The sequence below is a fragment of the Electrona antarctica genome (assembly GCF_951216825.1).
Source record: "Electrona antarctica genome assembly, chromosome: 19".
NCBI classification, from domain to species: domain Eukaryota; kingdom Metazoa; phylum Chordata; class Actinopteri; order Myctophiformes; family Myctophidae; genus Electrona; species Electrona antarctica.
Window position 1 is genome coordinate 29,840,685 of NC_136800.1, and position 25,180 is coordinate 29,865,864.

At 42.5% G+C, this 25,180-nt stretch overlaps 3 protein-coding genes across 4 annotated transcripts in view; 2 read left to right on the forward strand and 1 right to left on the reverse strand.

Moving 5' to 3' along the window:
• LOC306912543 (protein crumbs homolog 1-like) overlaps positions 1 to 5,475 on the forward strand; it is an 11,225-nt gene extending 5,750 nt beyond the window's left edge. The window contains exons 4-9 of the mRNA XM_079488841.1: positions 592 to 757; positions 2,602 to 2,934; positions 3,277 to 3,874; positions 4,354 to 4,395; positions 4,503 to 4,628; positions 5,117 to 5,475. Of these exons, the coding sequence (XP_079344967.1) occupies positions 592 to 757; positions 2,602 to 2,934; positions 3,277 to 3,874; positions 4,354 to 4,395; positions 4,503 to 4,628; positions 5,117 to 5,372 (1,521 nt within the window). The 3' untranslated portion in view covers positions 5,373 to 5,475. The remainder of the gene's footprint in view (positions 1 to 591; positions 758 to 2,601; positions 2,935 to 3,276; positions 3,875 to 4,353; positions 4,396 to 4,502; positions 4,629 to 5,116) is intronic.
• A 661-nt stretch (positions 5,476 to 6,136) lies between these two features.
• Positions 6,137 to 17,870, reverse strand: LOC306912546 (uncharacterized protein). 2 transcript variants are annotated; one of them, XM_079488852.1, is made up of 10 exons: positions 17,750 to 17,870; positions 14,672 to 15,661; positions 13,699 to 13,804; positions 11,443 to 11,590; positions 10,851 to 10,898; positions 9,959 to 10,036; positions 9,302 to 9,439; positions 8,787 to 8,870; positions 8,232 to 8,282; positions 6,137 to 7,410 (listed from the first exon to the last, which is right to left on the reverse strand). In XM_079488852.1, the coding sequence occupies exons 1-10, from the start codon at positions 17,757 to 17,759 to the stop codon at positions 7,297 to 7,299; spliced, it is 1,767 nt and encodes a 588-aa protein (XP_079344978.1). In that variant the 5' UTR covers positions 17,760 to 17,870; the 3' UTR covers positions 6,137 to 7,296. The 2 variants fall into 2 exon arrangements, with proteins under 2 accessions (XP_079344978.1, XP_079344977.1); XM_079488851.1 differs by lacking the exon at positions 17,750 to 17,870 and adding an exon at positions 16,583 to 16,710.
• A 1,837-nt stretch (positions 17,871 to 19,707) lies between these two features.
• On the forward strand, positions 19,708 to 24,314 carry ahsg2 (alpha-2-HS-glycoprotein 2; the record flags this gene model as incomplete). Its single annotated transcript, XM_079529305.1, has 7 exons — positions 19,708 to 19,914; positions 20,707 to 20,817; positions 21,030 to 21,111; positions 21,620 to 21,774; positions 21,871 to 21,966; positions 22,212 to 22,283; positions 23,679 to 24,314. 7 exons carry the CDS (start codon positions 19,708 to 19,710, stop codon positions 24,219 to 24,221), a joined length of 1,266 nt encoding a protein of 421 aa, XP_079385431.1. The 3' UTR covers positions 24,222 to 24,314.
• Positions 24,315 to 25,180: the final 866 nt, after the last annotated feature.

The following is a 25,180-nucleotide window of genomic DNA, read 5'->3' on the forward strand; positions in this document are numbered from 1 at the left end:
TGTCTTGAGTGTACAGGGTTTGATGAGGGCCCAGGTAGGTCCGGGCCTTAATTTTCGGGTTTGATGATGTCAGAATGACATATGGAGTGTGTGATGTCACGAGGCGTGATGGACTGACAGCCATATATGGGGATTTAAGGGTCTCCAATGCTCTCCATGATGTCATGTGGTGTCACGAGGCGTGACCATATATGGAGGTGTGATGTTACGAGGCGTGACCATATATGGAGGCGTGATATGGCCATATATTGACATTCCCATACGACTCTACGCGTCATGAGTGTAGAGGGTTTGATGATGTCAGATATGATGGACTGACAACCATATATGAAGATCTAATGATGTCTCCATGATGTCAAGTGATGACACAAGGTCAGATCCATATATGGAGATCTATGTGTCTCCATGATGTCACTAGATGCGATACCATACTGTATACGGAGACGTGGGTGACTAACTAACTAACTAACGAGAGATGCAGGTTTTCATAGTAAACACGACCTTCGGTCGCAATAATAATAATAATAATAATAATAATAATAATAATAATAATAATAATAATAAATTCAAACTATATTTTTTCTTCCTTAGATCAATCCCTGCCTGAACGGGGGGATGTGTTACTCCATGTGGGATGACTTCAGCTGCAGCTGCCCCCCCAACACCGCAGGGCAGCGCTGTGAGGAGGTGAAGTGGTGCGAGTTGTCTCCATGTCCCTCCTCTTCCATCTGCCACCTGCTCTCCCAGGGCTTTGAGTGTGAGTGAGTCAAAGAAGGGCTGTTGCAGCCAGCGTTGGACATCGACTAAGATTTGTTGATTCTTAGTATATGATGTAGTATACTCTAAGTTCCTATTTATCGGTATCACAATGAAAACTGAATATTATCATTAAAATCGTAGTGTTTTGCCAATTATTTTGGAGACCACTTGCAATATCCTGGCCCACAGGTTGGGAATGGTTCATTAGAACTAAAATGGGTCTGTTTTTCCCCATCTCAAAGTCCTGCAAAACTATGTCCATCTATCTATACTTGCACCAGGCTATTTCTATTCTTCACTCAGTGGACCGTCTGCACTGAGAGTCCCTAGGCTGAAGCGCATTCATTCATTAAGACGATGGACAATTACAGTGTGGTTAATTACAGCAGGGACACAGAGCCATTGCTGGGACCCTTCACCGGATTCTTCCATGTCCTGTTAATCCCCGTTCAGATTAAATCTACCGCCACATGCCTCTGTAATTCAGTGGTTCTCAAAAATTTCAAGGACCCCCATAACTCTGAGTGTACAAATGGAGCCAAATAGACCCGAGTTACAGACTCCCTAAAGCAGGGGTGCCCACACTTTTTGACTTGAGAGCTACTTTCAAAATGACCAGCTCGGCAAGATCTACCCACCAAATCAATTATTATACCATTGCTGAAAATAGTTTAAATATGTACCTGAGGGGGCTTCGGAATAGTAGAGTTCGTGTTACATTCTGTACAGTATAAGACAAATGCACTTGGAATGGGAAATAGAGGGGGCGAAATGTTTTTTTTTCTCGTTTTGTTTTATCGTTTTTTTTTCTTCAATATATTTAAATGAAATACTCTTTAGGGGCATGTCATGTGATCTACCTGCACAGCCTTTGTGATCTACTGGTAGATCGCGATCTACCTTTTGGGCACCCCTGCCCTAAAGGAACATGGCTTGATGAGTCCCTGGACCCCAGTTTGAGAACCACTGGTTTAATTAAATATATGCTTCTTTGTGTGTTATGTTGTGCCTACAGTATATGGTTGTGCCGCAAAAACAGGGATACCCGCAAAAACAGTTAGGTAGGGGAATCAGTTGATCTAATTTGTTAAGCTATATCAAATGAAATGACCTAGAACGGAAGACTAAAATCGAAACTTTAATATTGTTAAATACGTTTTTGTATCATTAATTCCCTATTTTGTGTATCATCTTAGGGCTTTCATTTTGGATTTTTGGGTAAATTAACCACTTAAACCCAAGCATCCATATTCGGGGAACATTAGCCCAAAAAATAGCAGATCTACAATCTCACAATGCGTCACAAATCAATGTGTTTGTAGTAGGGTTGTCCCAATCCGATCACGTGATCGGAATAAGATCCGATCAGAAAACCTGATCGGGACATCCATAGTATCAATACAAGTAAGATGCCGGAGGGTGAGGTCACGTGCATGCATCCTGGGTGACAGCAGACTGCTGGGCGAGCACTGGTGCTTTGGCATGGGGGGGTAAGATCTTAATTTCCGGGCCTGTTGAGAACTCTTCGCCGGCTGCCGGGCGCAGCTGCACTAATAACTTTGGGGCAGGCCCGTCTAGAGTTTAAATGGACAGGTATCAGTCAAAAGGGAGACATCGAAGAGGAAGGATGGATGGGGAAGGATCAACATATGGAATGTCAGAACAGGTCATACTCAAAATCAAATGATCAGAATCGGATTGGGAGAAGAAAACTTGATCGGGACATCCCTAGACATCCCTTTGTAGCTTGTAGATCAGCTATTTCTGGTGCAGAAACAACATTTTTGTCTAGAGCATTTTAAGTGGTTAACCCACTCCCTTTCTTCCACCGTTCACCTCCAGGTTTGTCTAACATGACCCTCAGAGGCGACCGTGGCATCTTCTCCTACCAAGGCAACGGAAAGATCACGCGCAGCCTCAGCAGAGTCTTCCTCAGCCTCCGCACCCGCCAGTCCGACGCCACCCTCCTGCACGCAGAGACGGGCTCCAGCTTCGTCTCCATCTCCCTCCGGGACTCGCGTCTGCTGATGGAACTGCAGGCCGGCGTCGATGGCTCCCCCAGGTTGACAGTGCAATCCCAGGGTCCGGTCAGCGACGGAGAGTGGCACGCCGTTGAGCTCAGCATGGATAACGAGACCCTCCAGAGCTCCAGATGGATTCTGGCTGTAGATGGAGGTGGGCTTGTCACAATTTTTACACGATTATTTTGCGCAATCATCAGCTTTTGTTCTATTCATCTCATCTGTATAATGTTGATAAATAGTCAGAATAGAACGCGTCGCATTGTTCTGAGCTGGATCAACTATTTTTGATATTTTTGAAACTTTTTGAAAGTATCAAATTATTAACTGCCTGACCTGTTTTGGACATTACATCACATATTTATTATGATTATTGATTGATCATTGGTCATTTTTGTTTACAAAGCCTAAAAGGCTATGTTCAAAAACACAATTAAATCTTTAATCACAGTTATCTGTACGACAATTAATCCTGAACTAAAATGTCAAATGTCAGGGGAGAGCTGCATGTCAGACACGATTGCTGGGAACCTGGATTTCCTCCGAGAGGGAGTAGACATCCATGTAGGGGGACTGGGGCCGGACGCCGGCGGCGGTACCAGCCTGGCTGGGTGTCTGGGTCCCGTGGAGATCGGAGGTCTTCACCTGCCTTTCTACGGGGACACCGAGCTCAACCTGCCGAGACCCCAGGAGGAGCAGTTCGTGAGAACGACGACAACAACCACCGTTGGCCCTCAGTACGGCTGCTACGGGGGTCGGGTGTGCGAGCCCAACCCGTGCCGGAACCAAGGCGTGTGCGAGGAGCTGTTTGACCTGTACCGGTGCGCGTGTCCTTCCGGGTGGGCGGGCCCGCTGTGCCAGGATCCATCAGACACCTGCGCCACCGGCCCGTGCGTCCATGGCACGTGCTCCGACGTCCTGCTCCCCGGGGGAGGATACAAGTGTACGTGTGACACGGGGTACAGCGGTGCCCGCTGTGAGGTGGAGGTCGACACGTGCGAGGAGAACAACTGCAGCCGCGGTGCCACGTGCCTCAGAGGCCTCCGCGACTACTCCTGCCTGTGTCCTCACAACACCACAGGCATATATTGCGAGTAAGCTAAACTTCTTTCTTTCTAAAAAAAGATATATATATTGTTGCTGTCGGGCAGAAAAAGTAAGTAAGCATCAAAAGTAGCACATCCACTAATCTGAGTTCTCAGAGGTTTTCACCAGCTCTCGCATGCAAACGGGAGAGGCGAGTTCCACAAGCTCGAAAAGCGACGTGAAGCGACAGTGTTGGACATTTCCACCCAACAGAGACAATATCAATAAGTGGTGGATAGAAAGTAACTACGTACTAACTTTAAACTAACTTTACTCAAGTGCAATTTTTGTTACCGGACTTTTACTTACAGAGGATTAGGAACATACAGTAACAAAGTTTTTCTACATTGTGGTATTGCTTTTACTTATGTACAACATATCCGAGTACTTCTTCCACCACTGTCAAGTTTGTCAACATTCACAAACAGTAACAAACACGCTTGTGGTGTAATCTATGTGAATCATTCACGAAACCTTTCTTCCACAGAGAGAACATTCAGGAAATCCCATGGTACATCGAGTCGATCCCGTAAGTAGGCAGCCCTACAGAATTTATCGAAACAATTTGAATGCTCCATAAATCAGATTGGGCGGTGCCAGACATGAGCATCTTCTGTTCTATTGTGTGTCTCGTAGGTTTCCTACACTGCCTGTATCTGTGTGCCGGGGGAAGAAGAGATGGAACTACAGCTGTTTCAACGGAGGGAACTGCTCCGACATGGACGACATGTGTGAATGTCTGCCAGGGTTCATCGGACAATGGTAGGATATACACAGTACATGCACTAGTAAGAGACCACGCCTCTACTTAAGTTTAACGATTTATTGAAACGTAATGAATGTGAATGTGGAACGGGTTGAGGAATCCATGTAATGGTAGGGCGAGACTCATAGTGCGGGGATAGTCTCAGGAGCTGACGGCCGTCGATAGATGGGTGGACCCATGTTGTATTTTAATAATCGATTAATAATTGATGCTTCATCAATTGTGGGCATGTCATATAGGCAGAACTTTCCAATACGTTTCAAAAGCTGTCCTAGTGGTTACAATAGTAGATATAGCCTACAAGCTTGGCTATTGTGCGACAAAGTTACTTGCTTACGTGGTTAATCTTTTATGTAAAACAAAAAACAAAACATTTGATTAATCAAAAAAGTAATACCGGTAGATATAATACAGTTAAATAATTGACAGTTGCAGACAGTCCTAATTACCTGTCCCATTCCCTTATTGATTCCCTCGTTGCCAGGTGTGAAAGACACGTGGATAGATGTGCGTCCAGTCCCTGTCTGTATGGAGGCTACTGCTTTAACCAGGTCAACAGCTTCAAGTGCGTCTGTGATGTAAACCACTCGGGCCAGCAATGCCAGATCGACATCAGTGACTTCTACTTGTACGTGTTCATGGGCGTGGGGCAGAACCTCTTCCAGCTCCTCTCCTATCTCCTCCTACGCATGGACGATGGCCCAGAAGTTGAATGGGGATGGGCATATTATGATGATTAGGCCATGATCTAAGACTGTTATTTCAATGACTCTAGAAATGAATATGCATTTGGCCACGACAATATTTTGTGTCAGCGACCCCTTTACAAGATTTGTGTTCAAATGTTTCAAACATATTCCTTTTTTTCCCTCAAGATGTTTTGAAAATAACAGATCTACAAGCTCACAATATACTATAACTATACTATACCTCAATTTGCTGGGGACCCCCTGATAACCTTTCCCGGACTCCAGGTTCATGGTTATAAAAGAGGGGTGGGGCAATTCCAAGATCAAAGCAACAGAACTAGGGGGAAATGTAATAAGTAAGATTGTATGCAATAAAAGCAGGGCTGTACTGTACAGTTATAGTAACTGATGTGTTCTGACATGGTCAGCAATGAAATGCAAAGTGAAAAATGTTGTATGTTGTTAGCAGATGTACCTACTGATGCATAACATGTTGCACAATTTGATGGGACTTCCAACATATAAATATAGGTATGAATATTTCTGGTTTTCATACTGAAAACCATAAAATTGTATAGTTACGGTGCCTTACATTGCTGTTTTTTATAAGGAACACAGTTTCTAATACATTGAATGTTTTATGTACCCCTAATCAGACCTATTTTCATTCACATGTATTCTATTGGGCAAAAAATAATATATAAGTCAAAATCATAGAAAATAACTTGATCTGTATGACAATAAATGCAATAAATGCATAAAAGAAATGCAAACCGAGTGGTTTACAATTATGAACAAGACATTTTACGTCAGTATAAGAACTTTACTTTTTATTAAGGTGCCAACCATAACATTTCGCTCAGTGGCTGAATCATTTGATGCAAACAAACTTCAGACCACAATGAGATAACAGTGTTTCTATAAACGGTTTTTTTTATGTCGCCTTCAATGAGAATATTTATATTACAAATCCTTGAAATTAGGTGGAGCCACATACAGTAGCTATAAAACAAGTCACCTCATTACAAGCTCACTTACAAGCTACTGTGTGTGTCGTGTTTTTTGCAAAAGTCGGCCTCATGGTGGTGCTATAACAGGCCATTGTGGAGACATTGGGTGCCTGAGATTAGCTGTACGCAGACGGACAGACATGCGGACGGACGGACACACGGACAGAGTGCAAAACATACTCTCTCCCCAAGCCTTCTGGAGGAGACAATAACTATAACTAATAGTGTAACTAATAAAATTCAAGCTCCCAACGTGTCGTATCATCGGCTATTTACAATTTCAAATTATGTATTTTTTAATAATAATGAAAAACAAACGGTTTTGGACATACAAGTTGTCCACCCGGCGGCGAAGATCCATCGTATGGATGGATCAACACAGTGGTTACAGTTTTCCCCTCTAATCACCAGTAAGACGCCTTAAAGCCAAGGCGAGAAGTGACCGCAGGTCTGAAGCAAAGGCTGTGCAAAGCACACGAAAATATACACTTCACAGAGTATAGACCACTTGGAATTATACAAATAGTTTGAGGATTGTCAGTCTGGCACGAGTGAAATCTCAACTTTTTGTGTGTGTCGGAATGACCCGAAACATTGTGTGTTGTGTGTGTGTGTGTGTTTCCTGGTGTAATGCAGGGTCACTTAGCACTCCGATGTTAGTCCGGAGCTGAGTAGCTGACACTTTCTGGAGTTGGCGGTGACTTTACAGGCTTCTGCCGGCGTGTGTGTGTGTGTGTGTGTGTGTGTCATAGTCTCTGTCTGGTGAAAACCCCATTTGTCCAAATAAAACTATTAAAAACTGTGACGCTGTAGTATGGTTAAGTACAATAGGGCGTCAATTTACAAGAATATGGAGATAGGTTTCTGCCCGACACGACAGCAAACATCATACATACTGTACATTCAAATTTTGATGGGAGGAAGAGGAAGGCTGAGGCGGGTGTTTGCAGGGTCATAGTCCGGCCTTAATATTCTTGGATCTTACAGTCACACAGCTCTTTGTAAATTCTCTTCCGCACCAATTGTATGTGATTCTGTCCAAAGGCCAAAGGCTTTCCAGAGGCAAGGCACCTACAGTACTGAGAGAGAGAGAGAGAGAGAGAGAGAGAGAGAGAGAGAGAGATTTAGAGAGAAAGAGCAGACAGACAAGTAAATCAAATTGTGAAATGAATGAGTCAATTACAACAGACGCTTCTTGTTTGCATAATATCGTCACTGTCGTGGCGCTGATAGTGTAGTGATGAAATATAAGATTGTCGGTGTTGGGGAAGAACATTGCTACTGTATCTCCATATTTCAACTGTGTTAGCAAAAATAGACTAGTCGGTCCACAAGCATACATCACTTCACGAAACAGCCATTTTTGCTATTTTAGAAAAGTGTAAGTTAAAACTTTGTGTTTTATATTATAAATATTAAACCAATTAAAAGAATAAACAAGAGCTAAATAATGACTACATTGGATCCACTGTATAAAATTGTGTTGATTAAAAGTTTACATAGATTAGACTTCATAGACTTGTTTGACAGCACTATCATTCTGTAGCGTTGTGTTGGATTCATGTTAATGTGCGTTTTTATTTTTAGACAGTTAACATAAAACCCTCAATAATTGGTCTGTTCTTTTCCCCCCTACAACACCAAACTTTTTTGCTGAAAATAGCTGAACAAGCTCATGCCTCGCACTGAGCTTGTAGATCTGCTATTTTCAGCTAATGTTCCCCTCAGAATAGGGATGCTAGGGTTCAATTGGTTACTGTAAAAAAAAAAAAGGTTCCTATCACACAAAGATTTGGCAGCCTCCCTGTAGCAACTCTGAGGACTCCCTAGGGGTCTTGGATCCCTGTTGAAGACCCCTGCTCTAATCTGTTCATATCACAGTAGAGAAACATGCCCATACCTCCAAGACAAACACGCCACAGTCGTTTTCATTGGTCTGTTGTGGAATTCCCTGCAAAAGAACAGAGAAAACATCAACAAAGTTCATCATAGTCCTCCACAGCAACTGGCCCATTCAGCAGAGCTCCACCAGGTGGTGCTCTAAAGCTGGATATTGACAAAGACAAGCTCCTGTGCTGAGAAGCTAAGGTGGAGACTGAGAGCACACATTAAAGGGGCTGCAACAAATACTATTGGTTATTTCCATAGTGATTATTGTATGTTTTGTTCAACAAATCAATTAAGTGCTTAAGCATCATTTTATACTTGGTTGCAGAACAGCTGGTGTCATGCAGAATAATGAAAAGACAAGAGATCTGCTATTTTCTCTATTTTTAAAGGTTTTTGAAGCTTTTCACCTAGAATAACATGCCCAAAGTAGTGCTCGAGTGTTAATCAATTATTTTATTAGATCAACAATGATACATTATTTACATGATCGATTAAATCAATTAGTTTGATTTAACAGCCCCTAGCCCTACCCATTATGCAGATAATGTGAAGCGATATACTGTACCTTCTTGACTGACACAGTCCAGTCTTTTTGAAACATAGTTTGCCGTCTCTCCTTTGCCTCTATTCTCAGGTAATTCATGATGTCCTAGAAAGTAAACAAAGATTAAGTGTCAGTTATTTTTGTCCCCACCTCCGATTTGCACATAACGATCCCTCGCACCTTAGACTGATTGTACATGGGTTTAGACTTAGGTGACAAATGACAATACAGGTCTAAGGGCAAGTGGACGGACACAAACGGAAGCATAAATGCTAGCAGTATCATTGACCATATTCACATGGTCTACATATTTGCTCTTTAAGAGATAGGCTATTTTCACAATATTTGTGTGTAACCGAGTCAAACTAAATTAAATGCTTCAACTCCTACAATTCCAAGTGCTTGTCAGGGTGGGGGGGGGGGTAACCAGTTCAAATATTTGTGTTTTGGAGGGTCCCCAGTTCAAAATACGATTACTTTGGGGGGTCCCCGAGTCCCCAGTTCAAATATGATTATTGATGCAATGTCATCAATACCTGTGCTACAATCTTGAACACGATGCCTTGGGAATCGTAGAGATGGAGGCTCTTCTCCACAGTGTTGACAGCCACCAGACACCAGTGGACGTCCAGGTGGACGGGGACCAGTAGCAGCTGTTTGGAAAACAGATCTACCTGCAAGGCAAGAGGTAAACACCAGCGTGAGCAAACTAGCTACAGTCATTTGTTGCTTTTTGACTTTTTGTGGGGGTTTTCTTTTGGGTGAATTAATGCCCTGGCCTACTGGATCATACTACAGCGTCACACAAAACTATAAAAATGAATTTGAATCCTGAAAATCCTGAACAGTTTTGGACATATGATGTTTCCAATACCACCTGACAGAGACGAATTACACCTTCTACATGACATCCATCTAGTTATGGGATTCTCAACCTGCAATCAATTATCCATTTGACAAAAACAAATTACCACTGAGATCCCAATTAACATCTCAGTGTAAAAATGAACTCTTGAGAGAGTACAAATGAAACAACATGGGCCAGTAAGGGCCCATGTCATTCTATTTTGTATACTTTCTGAGTTTGGGATCTGTAACGGCTCTACTATATTTCATGTACATAGGGTTCCCTCTGGAACCCCAGGTAATAATGCAAGCAGTGTTTGGACAGTTTATCATTGTCGTGAACAGACCTGTTTTGTCCACCTCCTAACTCCCTCATATCCTTTGTTGATGAGCTGTCGGTGGAAAAAGCTGTTGAAAAAATGGACCTAAAAACATGGAGACAATGGAGTGGAAACAATTCCTGTGTTAGGATTAATTGAAAAACAAATAGATAGAATACCGTAATCGCTGAGGAAATAATTGATAGTTGCAGCCCTAGTACAGAACTGATAGGATTCATCTAAGCATGATTAAAGGTAGGGTAAGACGGTACATGATATTTTTTGGTTAAAACATACTGTTTTTTTGTTAAAAGGTTAAAGCAAAAGCACTATGGGCCCTATTTTTGCCGGTGCCTTATCCCTTACAGCAGTGGTTCCCAAAGTGGAGTCTGGGGACTCCCAGGGGTCCCTGAGGCAGTTCCAGGGGGTCCCCAGCTAAATGATAGTTTGGAACCAAATTTGATTCCATTTGTACACACTCAAGAGTTAAATTAACATTGATTTTACAATATAAATTGGGGTCCCAGAGATATAAATGCCATTAAAAATACAATTTCAGTTGGGTGGCCAAATCTTCAGCCAATCAGGAGAAAGTACCCATTTATCAGCTTTAATTGTTCCAGGTCCGATATTCATTTATTTGTGTCATCACTTCCAATTACACTTGTTCATCCTGTATGAGTTCTCGCTCCTGATTGGATAAAATTGAAAATTTATTTTCTGTTTATTCAAGAGCTGGAGGGACGGGGAGATCCCTGTTACTGAACAAACACTACCAACCAATGAGTACTAGCAATTTTACACTTATGAAGATATCAAATGCCCTACCTTTAAATCTATGCTAATGTTAATACCAATTATTCAAATGATATTTGTCTCCGGTCTAGTAACAAATAATGTATATAGCACTGAAAATTACCTTGTGATGGGAAGACTCCATAATCAGTTCTCCATACATGTTTATGACCTTAAAGAATAAGAACCATAATGAGTTACAAATCCCAGATAATCCAAAATCAGCTTCCACTTCAAGGTCAGCAGTATATATCATTGGTTCTCAAAGTTTTTAAGATCAAGGACTCCATACGTATTTAAACGTATTTATTTAACATTGCTTATCCCAATGATGTCTAATAACAGCTAGGTCTTGCCTGGGCTGTGTTTTCTGTTTTTATCAAAGGTGGGAGTATTTGTTGTAATGTATATGCTCCTATATCTTATTTTAATATCTATTATAATCTGTATTCATTTTAAAGTGCACTGTTGCACTCTGTATTTGTTTTTATTCTGTAAAGCACTTTGAATTGCCTTGTGTATGAAAGGTGCTATATAAATAAAATGGCCTTGCCTTGCCTTGCCATAACTCTGAGTGTACAATTGGAACCAATTGGACGTTCGGGTCCATTTGGTTCCATTTAATTTTGTAATGCCCTCAAGGAACCCTGAGGGTCCCTAGAAACCACTTTGAGAACTACTGATCTACATAGAAGAGAATTGTTGGGAACACCCACCTGGTCATTGAGCCAGTTGTCATTCTCCAGTGAAGACAGATCTTCCAGTGTCAGCATGTGTTTCTTGTAGACCACTTGGAAGGAAGGAACCGGTCTCCTCACAACTGCAGCTTGATATGTTTCTGCCTCTGACAAGATCCAGCTCTTCCTATGGGAATGAGAAACAATTATTCTAGTGCCAAAAAAGGGGAAAAAAGAATCTTCCTATGGGGGACAAAACATGATTATCCCAAGAAAGACATCCAAAGAACAGATGTCTTACTGGACCTCAAAACAATGTACGCTCTATTAGAGGGTATACGCATGCATACTGTGAGTGGCAAATCGAGTGGCAAAGTGAGTTGCAATGTGAGTCAGATCAAATCAAAAATCAGATCAGATCAAATCAGATTCTGTTTGGATGTATGGGCTGTCAAGGCCAGAAAGTAGTTTTTTACCACTTAACTCAGGTGGTGTCCAGACGAGGACGTATTCTGCGTTACCCGCACAACTATTTAGCTGATCTGCCCTTTTGGCCACACGGAGACGGCGTTTTCGGGGACTTAACCGGCTAATTTTGAAACCACCTCCCAGAGTGGCAAACTTTGGAGACGCGACTTTGTCGTCTCTGTGTACAGCGAATACCGCCTATTTGCTGATTTTCTTTTTGCAATAGTCCCCTCGTCCCCTCCAAACTAACCTCACGTCACCAGACTTTCCACCTCCAGTATCACAGCTATTTTTTTTATATTTGCAGTGCACATAATGTCTATAAATCTCTTCTCCGAAAATAGCCGATCTGCAGCCAGTGCATGAGCTTGTAGATGAGCTATTTTCAGAGAACAGATATAAATTATGGTGATTACCAATCTGGAAAGCCAAGAAAAGAACGGATGGTCTTCTACATTATTGTTACTAATGGTGTAGTGTAGAATAGATTAGTATATAGGCTGTATAGATAGGCAGCACACCCGCACACCGCTGTCTGTCCGTCCCTCTCTCCTGCGCAGTGCACAGCACGCATGGACCTGTCAAAGTGCTTCGTCTTCTTGGCTTGAAATAAAACATTCTGAAGGTGCTATCCATGATTCAATTTGCTCTTCTTTGCAAGCAAGCTGACAAAATGACATGGCAAAGCCTTTGTGTAACTTAATCAAAACGGCTTTGCATTGAGAGACCCCAGGTAGGATAAACACATCGTTTACTGTCCATATTCCTCTATAAACGGCCTGTTTTCACTGTTCCTAATTCCTCTTTTTTATCCTTTTGTATAGCCTATGTGCAATTTCTCTTGTTAACTAGCTGCAGATTTATAGGCAAAATGTTTAGCGCTGTGCAGGCAACAGGTGGATTCAATGTATTAACGAGCAATTATCTGACGGTGAATATATTCAATCTCCAAAGTCAAACTCATAAATTCACAATGCATCATGCTGCCTTGTAAGCTTTAAGATCTGAAAACTTTATGAATCTCATGCTTATGTACAGTATACTTTGTAGCCTACTTCTGGCAGAATAGGGTATATGAGAATATTAGTATAGGCCTATGTAAAATCATCAAAATTGTAATGATTTGTAATGAAAATAAAGAAAAACATCAGCTACTGTTGATTATGCCCAGTAGCCTACTGAATGATTATGCCACAATGCCACCATTTTACAGGTCGTGCACAATATAGCCTACACTACACGCAGCTTTCTCTGGGTGTCCGGAGCTCTCGTCTGGACTACATGCATAATTAACACAACTGCAATGTGGACGCTCGAAACTTTAATACAGTTTACAAACTTGTGCGGCCCGTTCGTGTGGAAGGCACCTCAGTAGGCGTTCCCACATAACTTCCGGGTATGATGATGTCACGCGCATACCCTATATTGGGAGCGTAATAAAATGTAATATTACGTTTCAAAACTCGTACTGAAATATGTAACAATGAGAGGATGAACCTTTGCTCATACTTGTCCATTCCAGGGGTTCCAGGGAGTCCCCACCATGAACAGTTGAACAATTTTATACTTAATACAGGGTTTCTGCCAGACAGTGGCGAGATATACTGCTATATCTCGGCACGTGTCGAGCTAGTGAGTTGTGCATCTGCTACTTTTGATGCATTTGTGTGACGCTGTAGTATGACCTGTCACCTAAGTATGGCATTCATTTACAAATGAGGGGGGGCAGACAGTAGGCTGACACAAAATGGGGAGAGAAATGGGGAGTGACACGCAGCAAAGGCTGACGAGATCGGCACTCAAAAATGACGTGGCCCAAAATGTTACCTTTCTTTGAAGTCCATTCTAAACTTGCTCCTCAAGTGTGTCAATGCGTCTTTCTCCTGTAGCGCAGAAAAACTCCCATACATTCTATAGAAGCCGTCAAGGAATTCTACAAAGAGAATGCAAAACAGACAGTTCAAAGCAACATGAAAGAGACCACCTAGGCCAGCTCAACCTTTGTGAGCATATTTCTAAGGGCCGATTCATACTCCTATTTTAGAGCCGAATAAAAGTCAGTTCGGCTCTGTATAGCCTACAATGTGACGTCATTCGAGGTTCGGGGGGGGGTGGGTACCGTCCTAAAGTCGGCTCTTTGGTGCTACTGAAAATTTCTGACGAGCCGAAATCATTTCGGCACTGCAGCGCCGAAACAGTGGTAAAATAGGAGTATGAATCGGGCAATCGGCCCTTACAATCCTCAAGGACCACCCAACCACTCTACACAACAATATATATATATACAGTATATCGTTGCTGTCGGGCAGAAACATCTAATATCGAGATTTCAACTTAAGATAATACTTCAGCGTCACACAAAAGTATCCAAAATAGCAGATTCTACATTCTAAACATGGAGCACAGCAACACATTCTGAGCTTGTCGATGAGCTATTTTCGCCATTTCAGAATTTGAATCTTGAAAAAAATATATAAAAAATATGTTTTTGGACATATGAGGTTTCCACCCAGCAGAGACAATATTTTCATACTGGTGCTGCACACGAAAAATAGCTGATTTACAAGCTCAAGTTGTGAGCTATTTTCAGTGTGCAACACCAAGCGCAACTAAGTATATCAAACCCAAGTCATCATTTAAATTAAATATTTTTTTGTTTAGATTTAACAAAAATAATAATGTTTACATTTTAAAACATTTCTCAATGACCACTAGTGGTCTATGGTCCTGCTTGACAAACAGTGGAAACATTTGAAAATAAGTATTTAGCTATCCATCCATCCATAAATAGCTGTTATACCCTGTATATCCTTTTTCAGAACTTCATCGCTGATGCCAGTTTGCTGCTGGGTTGGAGATGGCCGCATCTTACGATTAGTCTTTTTACAGGGGACACTCGTCCCGCGGCTCCCACCAGTATGTGTGTCTGCGCCGGGCCCCTGAAGTGGAGTGAATGTACGCCGTTCTAATAGACCAACACGTTTACACGGCACAGGACAGCAGCTTGCTTCTCTGTGCCTTTCCGTTGACAACAACTGTTCCTTTTGTGCATTTTTAACGTGTCTAATAATGTCACGGTCCTCACTGCTGACCTGCAGGGTTTGGGCATTATTACATGATGACAGGGCAGGTGGGGTCTTATGTTCACAGAACTGGACCGAGCTGTCTTTTCCCTGAATTCCCTCAGATTGTCCCATCTTGTTTAGCCCGCTTTGACTAGCACTACGACTAATATCTCTGGTAGTTAAGGATTCTGCCTCGACTTGAGGTATACACTTTGTCTGGTCCTGGAGAGAGTTCTCTTTGACCGGTCGGCCTTTGGCGAGGGCTGAAGTTATTTTTGACAACTCCCTTTGGTCCTGTATGCAGTGCCTTTCAACTTTCCGTTTCCGGGACCGTGTCTTGGTGGTAGAACTGGAGCAGTTGTTGTGTCTGTTCAAGCATCTTTGGAGTTTTCTTCGACCCCTGACGTTTGACATCCAGAGACGGCATCTCAATGTCTTCCAGTTCCTCCACAACCAAAACCTGAAGTTGGCACCAATGCGTCTCTTCTTGGGTGAGGGATGGGAAACACAGTTTACAGAAGACTTCAACTTATTTTTCCTCTTTTTGTTTACAAAGTCTTTACTTTTCTTTGGTGGCTGTGAGGTTGCTGCATCATCATGTACATCTTGGGTATTATTTAATGCTAAGGATGGAGAGTCATCATGTGTCAGCGAAGAGATGATTATTGAGCAGCCTTTTCTTCCCAGCTTCAATTCAGCTGATGCACCACAATCACGTTTTACCTCTGTTTAAAAAGAACAAAACTGTTACAACCAGTGATATGCAATTTAACTATGTTTAGCTTAACAACATTTCGGTAGCTTGTGGTCGGTTCCACTCATTTCAGAATGATAGTATAGCTCAATTCATAGCTCAAGTGATTGATTGATTGAAGTATTTATTAATGGTATGCAGCAGCAGAATAGGTACATTTCAAGCACATACAGAAACTGTTAACTGTGGACGCCACCATAAAGCATTACACTCGTTTACTGGTCCACCATAGGGTCCACCATTGTATGTTTAAGCTATTTCTTTTTTCACATTGTAGCTAAGTAGCTTGACAAAAGCTCCTTTATAATTTTCCATGGCATATCAATCAACGTAGCACAACAGTTTGTCATCACATCACATAACTTCATTTCCCATGGCATAGCACAAACAGTGTTTACCATCAATGTGCGTTTTCTTCAATCATTCAATTGTAATGTCCTCAGGCAAGTATTTTAGTAACTTGTAGTGTAGCTGACAACTTATTTTGAAAGAGAGTTTAGTGTGTAGCTCAGTGACTTATGAAGACTGAGTACTAGTTACTTTAGCTAGCTATATTTGTAAAGTAGCTTGGTTTTTTATTTACTGCTCAGTGTTCAGATCCTGTCTAGAACCCGCCTACTGTATCCGCTCATTTTCCTCCATGATACATGCGCGAGCACAGCCCGTATCCGCTCTAGACCGGATGTACAACATACAAAGCGAATTGATCCCCGTCTACTCTTACTAGATTACTCTGCTCTGCACTAGCCTCTGCATGGTAACGTGTTCTTAACCTCAGCTGCAACTATATGGTGTTGTATCCACGTTTTTGAGTTAATAGATGAACAGTCATTGTGAAATAGACATGCATATTGAAGATCGTCAAACAAAAGTGTTAAATATGAATTCGTACCACAGTAACCACGCATCTTGACGACCGACAACAGCTGTTTACCTCTCCATGTGGCACAGTCGCGTATGTATTGCGTCACTGGAATCCCTACCAATCCAATCAATGTCGCGTGTGTGTGTGTGTGTGTGTGTGCGTGTGCGTGTGAGAGAGTGCATGTGCGTGTCTACTCTTTTACAGAACATGATTTTAACATGATATATTCTATGAGACAAGTTCAATCAAGTACTGAACTTATGAATAATTTATTTGCAACATGAATTGTGCCTCCAGTCCAATCAACTGCTACCAGAACCAGAAGTATTGACCTACATAAATAGACAGATGCACAATTGCACATGTAACGCCCGGGATTCGAACTCGGGTCTCCCACATGAAAGAAGGGATAGCCTATCCCTATTCCCTATGGACCAGGGGAGATATTAGACTTTTGAGGCCATCAGGCATAGGCTCTGAGCCACTCTGCTACACACATAAAACCAATGCACTGATACAGTGCATAAAACATTTATTTGCATTATGTGACATGCATTAAATCAAATAAAGAATGTATATAGGAAACAATATTAGCTGCCCTGTATGGCAATGCTTGCAGGGCAGAATTAGGGAGATACCCACTCAACATCAAAATAAAGAAAAGAGCACTTAAATTTCATGACCACCTGAAAGAAAACAACCCAGATACACTCCATAATATAGCCCTCAATCATGGAGAAAACCTTCAGGGATGCCCCCTTAGTCAGCTGGTCCAGGGACTACATAAACAAATGCAAGCACAGCCACCAGACGGAAACCCCATTGGATTTAACCAGATTATAAGAAAACAAAAAGAAAGCTACCTGGCATACTGGAAAGAGACCACCAAAAATCAAAGCAAAATGGAATGCTATCTAACACTAAAAAGAGAATATACATTGGCTGAATACATTGAAAGCATTGACTAGGTATACAGACTCAGTGAACACAGCCTTGCAATAGAGAAAGTCCGCCACAGACAAACACCGCTCCCAAGGGAAGACAGACTATCCACCCACTGCACACAAAATGTGGTAGAAACAGAGCTACACTTTCTAACCACCTGCCCACTATACCAAGACATCAGAGACACATACTTCCCACAGATTACACACACCCGGCGCCCGGGGTGCCCCTCCGTGGACTTGTCTATACCTGGAAGCATGGAGGAGAGGGGCAGTGACTTGGCCAATCACTGCTGACCCGCCAACTGGAGAGGTTGAAACACTCTAAGAAGGTTGGAGACCACCTGATGACCTCTCTTCCAGGCCAAGGCTTCATCCATTAGGAATGGATTACATTCGCATCTTCCATGCATTTACAAACAGAAAAAAACAGCACCCTCTGCTGTTTGTTGTAGCGCAGCACAGAATCTGTTCTTGAGAGATTACTGTACCACATGACATACCTGCTGCTATGTAGACCTACCATGCGTTGCCACTATTTTGCATCTTATGTTTAACCTCATATAATTGTCTCCACCAGGCCGAAGGCATGGGGAGAGAGTATGTTTTGCACTCCGTCCGTCCGTGTGTCCGTGTGTCCGTCCGTCCGTCCGTCCGTCTGTGAACAGCTAATCTCTGGCACCGTTAACCCGGTCGATGCCAAATTTTGCACACACACTCCCTGGATGCCAACGATGAACCTCTGCCCCAGAATTTCCAGAACGGCCTGTTATAGCGCCACCAGGAGGCCGCTTTGTGCAAAACAAGTTTTTGGACAGTACACCTACAGACTTTGTCCAAACATCACACAAATTGGTACACAGTCTCTCTAGAGCCATTCAACGAAACAGGTCTTTCAGATTTCTCAGACTCCATCCTGATTGGCTAAGATTGGCTTCCAAAGTCCGCAGGAGTGCTCAGTTTCAAACAAAATGCTGCAAATCATGAACACATTGTGTGATTTCCGTGAAATTGTGCACGCAGATTCCCACTAGGCCGAGGAAGAAATGCCATGTGAACATTTTCAACTCAGCCTCATGGTGGCGCTATAACTGGCGCTATAACTAAAGTGTTTTTACCTCTAACTGCATGGATCTGTGGATAACTTTGTATGCCAACTCCCTAGAGGCCAAGGAAAAACCTTTGCCTGAAATCTTTCACATCTGCTCTTTATAGCGCCACCAGTAGGCCGACATATGTAAAACACATTTTCTAATATTACTCCTTCAGATTTTATCCAAATTTCACGCAAATCGGTACACATGCTCTCCATAGTCATGTGATCAAGACGGGTTTGTTTGATTTCTCAGAATCCACCCTCATTGGCTACGATTGGCTTCTAAACTTTTCAGGAGTAGCCCGCTTTGTACCCGTTTTGTACAAATCGCTACTACTCAACTACTACTCAACGCAGCGTCCGATTGCGGTGAAACTGTGCATGTATATTCCCACTAGGCTGAGGAAGAAATGCCACTTGACAGTTTTCAAATCAGCCTCATGGTGGCGCTACAACAGGCCAAGCCGTGTCTCTCACACACACACACACACACACACACGTTTATATATTACTCCTAAACATTTTGCCAAACATCACACAACACTGGTGGAGACCTGTGCCCAGAAGGGCACTTTTTCTAGTTTTTTCTAGGCATTATGTACCTTTTGCTTATTTATGTATAAGTATGTAAATCTTACTCCTCCTTGATACATTTTGAAAACATTTTACGTACATCTTCTCTTATGGGTGTCCCTCATAGCCAATGGCCCTGTGGCCAAATATTTGAAAAAGATTTGAGTACCAATCTTACCAATCTTAGCATGTAGGACATTTAAGACCTCAGAGTCATGGCTTGGTGATGGTTCTGTACCCTGCTGGTCTACAGCAACTAAAGATAACTATAGTCTGGATTGTGATTTCAAGAATTCTGACCATGATGCACTGGTTCACTCCAGATTAGACTTTGCCAGCTTACATTTATTTTGGCTGTGATCCCAAACCAGAGGCCATGTGACGCAGGAGTCAGCGGGATGATCATTGTGTTTACCTTGGCTCTGCTCTGTTTAAAGTACAAGAGATATATGGGTATGGGTGCATGGGCTCTGTCTCACTTATAGTACCTGCACTTACTTGTTGCTTTGTTCGCTCTGCTGCTTTGCATCTCTTCGAACATGACTCTCCTGTGCCTCACTCTGGCTCTGGGACTGCTAGCAGGCGGACGGGCAGCGGTTCTGCTGCCCAATTACGTCCATCCTGCATGTGACTCCCTTGAGGCTGAGGCTGCTGCTCTTGCTGCCCAAGACTTCATCAACACCCAGCACAACCACGTTTACAAATACGCCCTCAACAGAGTTGAAGACATCAAGATTCTTCAGCAGGTAAGTGTGCTGGTGTACAGGTGGTGCAGTTAGAGTCGTATAGAGCAGTGGTTCTCAAATGTAGGACCCCCAAATTGATAATTATTTGATCCCATTTGAAGCGATTTTGTGCCAGGCACCCCCATAAGAGGAGATTTGTCAACATTTTTAAATAGCCGATCTACAAGCTCAGAACAGGAGTCACGATGCTACGTGTTGTGAGCTTGTAGTGTGGCAGTTTTTGAATAGCCAAACATTTTAATAGGGCTTAAGTGTTTAAACTCTTCCTCATTTTACTGGTGACCCACAGGAACCCCCTCAATGACCCGTGTCCCACTTTGAGTGCCAGTGTTGTAGAGTAACCAGGTTACAAACATGACTGTCATACTCAACAGGTTGTTCTGCATCACACAGAAACATGAATGTTACCGTTATGGGCCCACTCTAAATTTGATTCTGTATACAGTGAGAAAGATCCTGCACATTGTCTAGAAGTTGCAAAAACCTTTATCACAAAATTATGTTTCATTCCTTAGACTGTATCAACATGATGTTTGTCCTGATGAAGGTCTAAGTACCAAAACGTTGAGTAAAAGATTTGTGATGGTGTGCATTTGAACTCTCATTTTGTCCTAAACGCACCTGTTGGCAACATTTTAGGTGTGCATATCTGCCTTATCTTCAATTATGTATACTGTGAATTCTGTTTGTAGTAAATTCACAGCATGAAAAAGCTGAGTGCCTAGTCTCACTACGGCTCCAGTCCTGATGATAGTTTTCATATAATCCAAACCTCCTATGTCCTCTGCTCAGCCTGGAGCAGATGACCTCTATATCATGGAGGTGGACCTTCTGGAGACCAACTGTCACATCCAGGATCCCACACCACTGGCCAACTGCACCGTCAGACCCAAAATCCAAACGGTGAGTCTTTGGCAGGCCATGAACTTCAGGCATTGAACCAAAATGAAAGAGCAGCAGAGATATGTAAAGATCAGAGTTAAAAATAAGATAAACATGAAATATATAGACAGAGACCAACCAACACTAGATATACTGTATGCACAAGTATAATATAAATTAATACAAGAATATCATTAATCGGTTCTGGATGTATGCATTTGTTGTCTTTTCAGGCAGTTGAAGGAGATTGTGATGTGATTCTGAAAAACGTGGGTGGTGCAATGTCTGTACAGGCATTCAAGTGTAAAACAGAAGGTTTTAAAACACACACACACACACACACACACACACACACACACACCTTGGGTACATTGGTATCACTCTACTTTTATAATTTTAGGCCACTAGACTAGACTAGGCCTGAGTTATACCTATAGTTGCGGGCCGGTGCCACGCACAGAAAATGTAAGATCTACCCGCACACAATGATTCTCAAATATATAAATCAGGCCCATTACTCTAATCCCTCCCACATTTATGGCATAAACTTAACCTCAAAATGCCTAATTTCAACCCTAAGCGCAACCGGAAGAGTATATATATATTTTTTTACCATTAAACAACTATTTATCTTGTGAGGACCAGGATCATTATTGTCCTGCTCACAATGTCTATTTCTCAAATTCTACTATTTATCTTGACTTTTGGCCTTCACCAGCATACAAGTAATACAAGTACACACACGCACTCGTGCACGCAACATATGTACAACCCCATGTGCACTCACGTGCGCTTATACCTCTCCTGCTCTGATGACATGCAGAATCTACAGAGGATATTTGCCTGGGCTGTGCTACACTGCTTCCCTTGAATGACACCATTGGTCTGGACTTTGTCAAAGCCTCTCTGGTCACCTTAAACAACCACACAGTCAAAGCATCGTTTGCTGTGGCGGAGGTTGGGAGGATGTCGTCACAGGTAGGCCTAAGTGTCTCCTAAACTGATTTTCTTTCCTTCAAGTTCAATAGGAATGGATCTGTTAGTATACAAATATGTTTCAACTGTATGTTACAGATAGTGATTGGTGGAGCCATGTATGCAGCGGAATTTCTCATTGTAGAGGCTAATTGCACCGGTGACCACTGTGTCCCCAGCCATGATGCAATGGCTGTAAGTACACAAGGTTTATGTCTCTTGAATAATAAATAAATAAAAGTATCTGAAGAGGATGAAATACAATGTTTTTGTCAAAGAATAACAGAGGAAAAATAGACATTCAAATAGTTTGCTTAAAATACCAATGGTTGTCATCAATATACCAACAGATCACTGCTGGCAGCAGCAATAACAAATGAATGTGATTAAAGACACAGTGCAGAGAAAAAAGTGTGACTTTTCCTTCCTTTCTCCATCAGCAACGTGGATTTTGTAACGCAAAAGGTCTGCACTTTGGACACGCAGTGGACTGCAAAATGTTCCCCAGTCTGGTAAGATTAGCCTGACAGTCATATAATGAATCTACAAGATGCCTTGCAATAGCCTGGTTAATAAACCAGACCGAATCAGCCGTTGGCAAAAAAAAGTTGCCTACCAGCGGATTACGGTCTGGCGAGGCTCAGTAGCACGCCTCTTTCCTACAGCAGAGAACAGGTCGGACCAATCGGGACACGGTATGCAATATAGGCGGGCTTTGGTACAGTGACGTTCAATGCTTGAGACTTTTGACTGACAGTAGCTCTGACCAATTGCGTCAAAGAGAAAATGTTCCCCGGGAAATGAAATCCAAGTGGAGCCAGCCCAGACTGATATACCGCGACAGTGTTGTGTGATATTAGTCTGGCTTATTAGCCAGGCTAGCCTTGCAATGCCAGTGGTTCTAAAATTTGGGTCCGGGTTCCCCCAGGGCGTCTTGGGGGGGGGGGGGGGGGGGGTTCCAGGGGGTCCCCAGCTGAATGAGGAATCCGTTTAATTATTGATCCCCGTTTTATACTTCAACTATTCACCAACTTGGGGGTCCATGACATGAACATGTTTTTAGAACCACTAGGAATGCAACAGTTTCGTCATAAGACACTAGCGTACAACGTGTATAAATTAAGCAATAGGCCTAGGCTATCTTTGCCTATAGCCTATAATGACATGCCAAAAATAGGAAACGCTCGGGAAACAAGCTTACCATGTTCTTTCCCCATTTTCAGTTTGAAAAAAACAGTGAGCAATTCTTTCGCAATGTAATGTAGACAGTATGTGAAATACAGAGTATTCCTGCACACTAGAACGTGCAAAAATAATACTTTAATTACTAATGATTAATGAACGACCTTCATCACAGTGACCACCAAACATTTACCACCCGATTCGAGTAGGTCCCCAACTCCCTGTCCATTGGCTACATGCCTACATCCAGTAATTCAATCAAAGCTCACAGCCTCACACGCATCACCAAAACAATTTGACACACCTCAATAAAAAGTAGCACAAAATATTAACATCTAAAATATAAGTGCAAATATGAGTAGTACATTGAATACATTACATGAAAATAGAAAGAGAATAGCACTACAAAAACATCACAGACTATGTAGAAATCATAATGACTCAGAGCCTCTGCATGAAAATCTAATATCTCCCCTGGTCAAGGGGGATTCCCATTTAAACTAGTGGATAAGATGGTTGCCTTTAGTGACTGTCCCACTGTCCCTTTCCATCACAGTAGACCCAGGTTTGAGTCCCAGGTGTTACATTATGCAAGCCGGAAATAGCTGTTCTATAATTATATAATGCTCTATAATATATGTTTGACGTGTACTACAACAAAGTACAAATCAGGCACAATTCACTTTTATCGCTCACTTCTTCACAATTGCATCTTCGTTCTGCAGATTCCTGTCATGGATGCCAACAATACTGTTGCCCACGCCCCTCCTGCGGCCCCGTTGTTCCCCGTTCACACGGCCACCCTGTCGGCCAAGCACGGCCTGCGGCACCACAAGCTCACCCCACTCCACAATCCGGCCCTGACCCTCCTCCTGTCTGTGTCTGGGGAGTCACCCGAATCCAATGAGGTGGTGCCTGTGGCCCCAGCAGTGAATGTGGCCCAATTGGTGCCCGTGGCCCCAGCAGTGAATGTGGCCCAATTGGTGCCCGTGGCCCCAGCGGTGGTTGCTGACCTCTCTCTGGCTGCAGCGGACCCCGCTCCTGCGGTAGACCTCGGTGCAGCAGCTGCAGCGGAACCTGCTCCTGCAGATGACCCGTCAGCCAGTGACTCTATCAGCAAAACAGTCAGCGTTGAGGCCCCTGCCGTGGTGGTGAAGAGAGAGGCCCCGCTAGCCGACATGGCTCAGGACATTCCTGCTATTATGCCGGCAGTACCCATTAATCTAGTGCCAATGTGCCCAGGGAGGATTAGATACTTTGATACTTAGATAGTTCAGATCGGTCAAAAGGCAACACAGACTGTGTTTGCAGGAATGTTTCCTGCTATACATATAGGTGCCACATATGGCAAGGGCCATTGTTGGTGCTATGCAATAAAACCACCAAATAAAGCACATAAATGTTGTGTATTGCTTAAAAACGGTTTGAAATAGTATTAATGATTTATACCCCACACATGCGCATGAGTTATAAGCCTTATATATTTAATAACAAAAATAGCCAAGTTTATATCTATATGGTATTTTTGAACTTTTAGAAATGTCAACCCGTCTTCAACCATCATGACATGCCCAAAATACACGCCAATACAAGCCAAATGTAATAAGTGTCATTAAGGTGCTTTGTAAAACGCATTCAATTCACACAAATGTTTAAAGGACCACTTTCAACCCATCTTCATAAAATGGTCTTCAAGTAATTATTAAAAGATTTCCCTACTCCATCTGCGTCTCAAAGGAGGGTTGTGGACAGTTCAGAAACCTGCCTACTAGTGACATCATTGATAGGGAATCCAAGCTAATAGACACTGCAGGCTTTCTATTCCTGGAAAGTTAACATCCAAAGAAAAAAAAAATTAACACCAATTATATGGACATGGATTGAAAAGGGTCCTTTAAGATTACAAAATGTGTGATTTTCATACAAATGTTTTTTTCACCCCGTGAAGGTGAATGTGTTCTTTACAGGTTACATGAGGCCTTATGGATAGCTTTTCTGTGTACAAGGTTGTGAATTAACTAATCCCTATCGTGTTGAATCATTCATGCCCCATTTTTCAAGGTCAATTGCAAAACACAGGGACTTTTGCCAAAGATGTATTATGCCATCCTTGGACAGTTCCAAAAACATCCAGTTCATTCGGTTCATTCAGTTCATGCAGGGTAAACATAAGGTATTTCTGTTAACTGGGAATAATTGCTTGTTTGGCTGTAGAAGCACGTTTGTA

Bases quoted from the DNA above. Each gene is read 5' to 3' on its own strand.
- LOC306912546 (XM_079488851.1), bottom strand. The intron at 10,899-11,442 runs GTGGGTGTTCCC...TTATTCTTTAAG, and splicing joins ACAACTGGCTCAATGACCAG to GTCATAAACATGTATGGAGA. The intron at 10,037-10,850 runs GTAATTTTCAGT...CCATGTTTTTAG, and splicing joins TGGAGTCTTCCCATCACAAG to GTCCATTTTTTCAACAGCTT.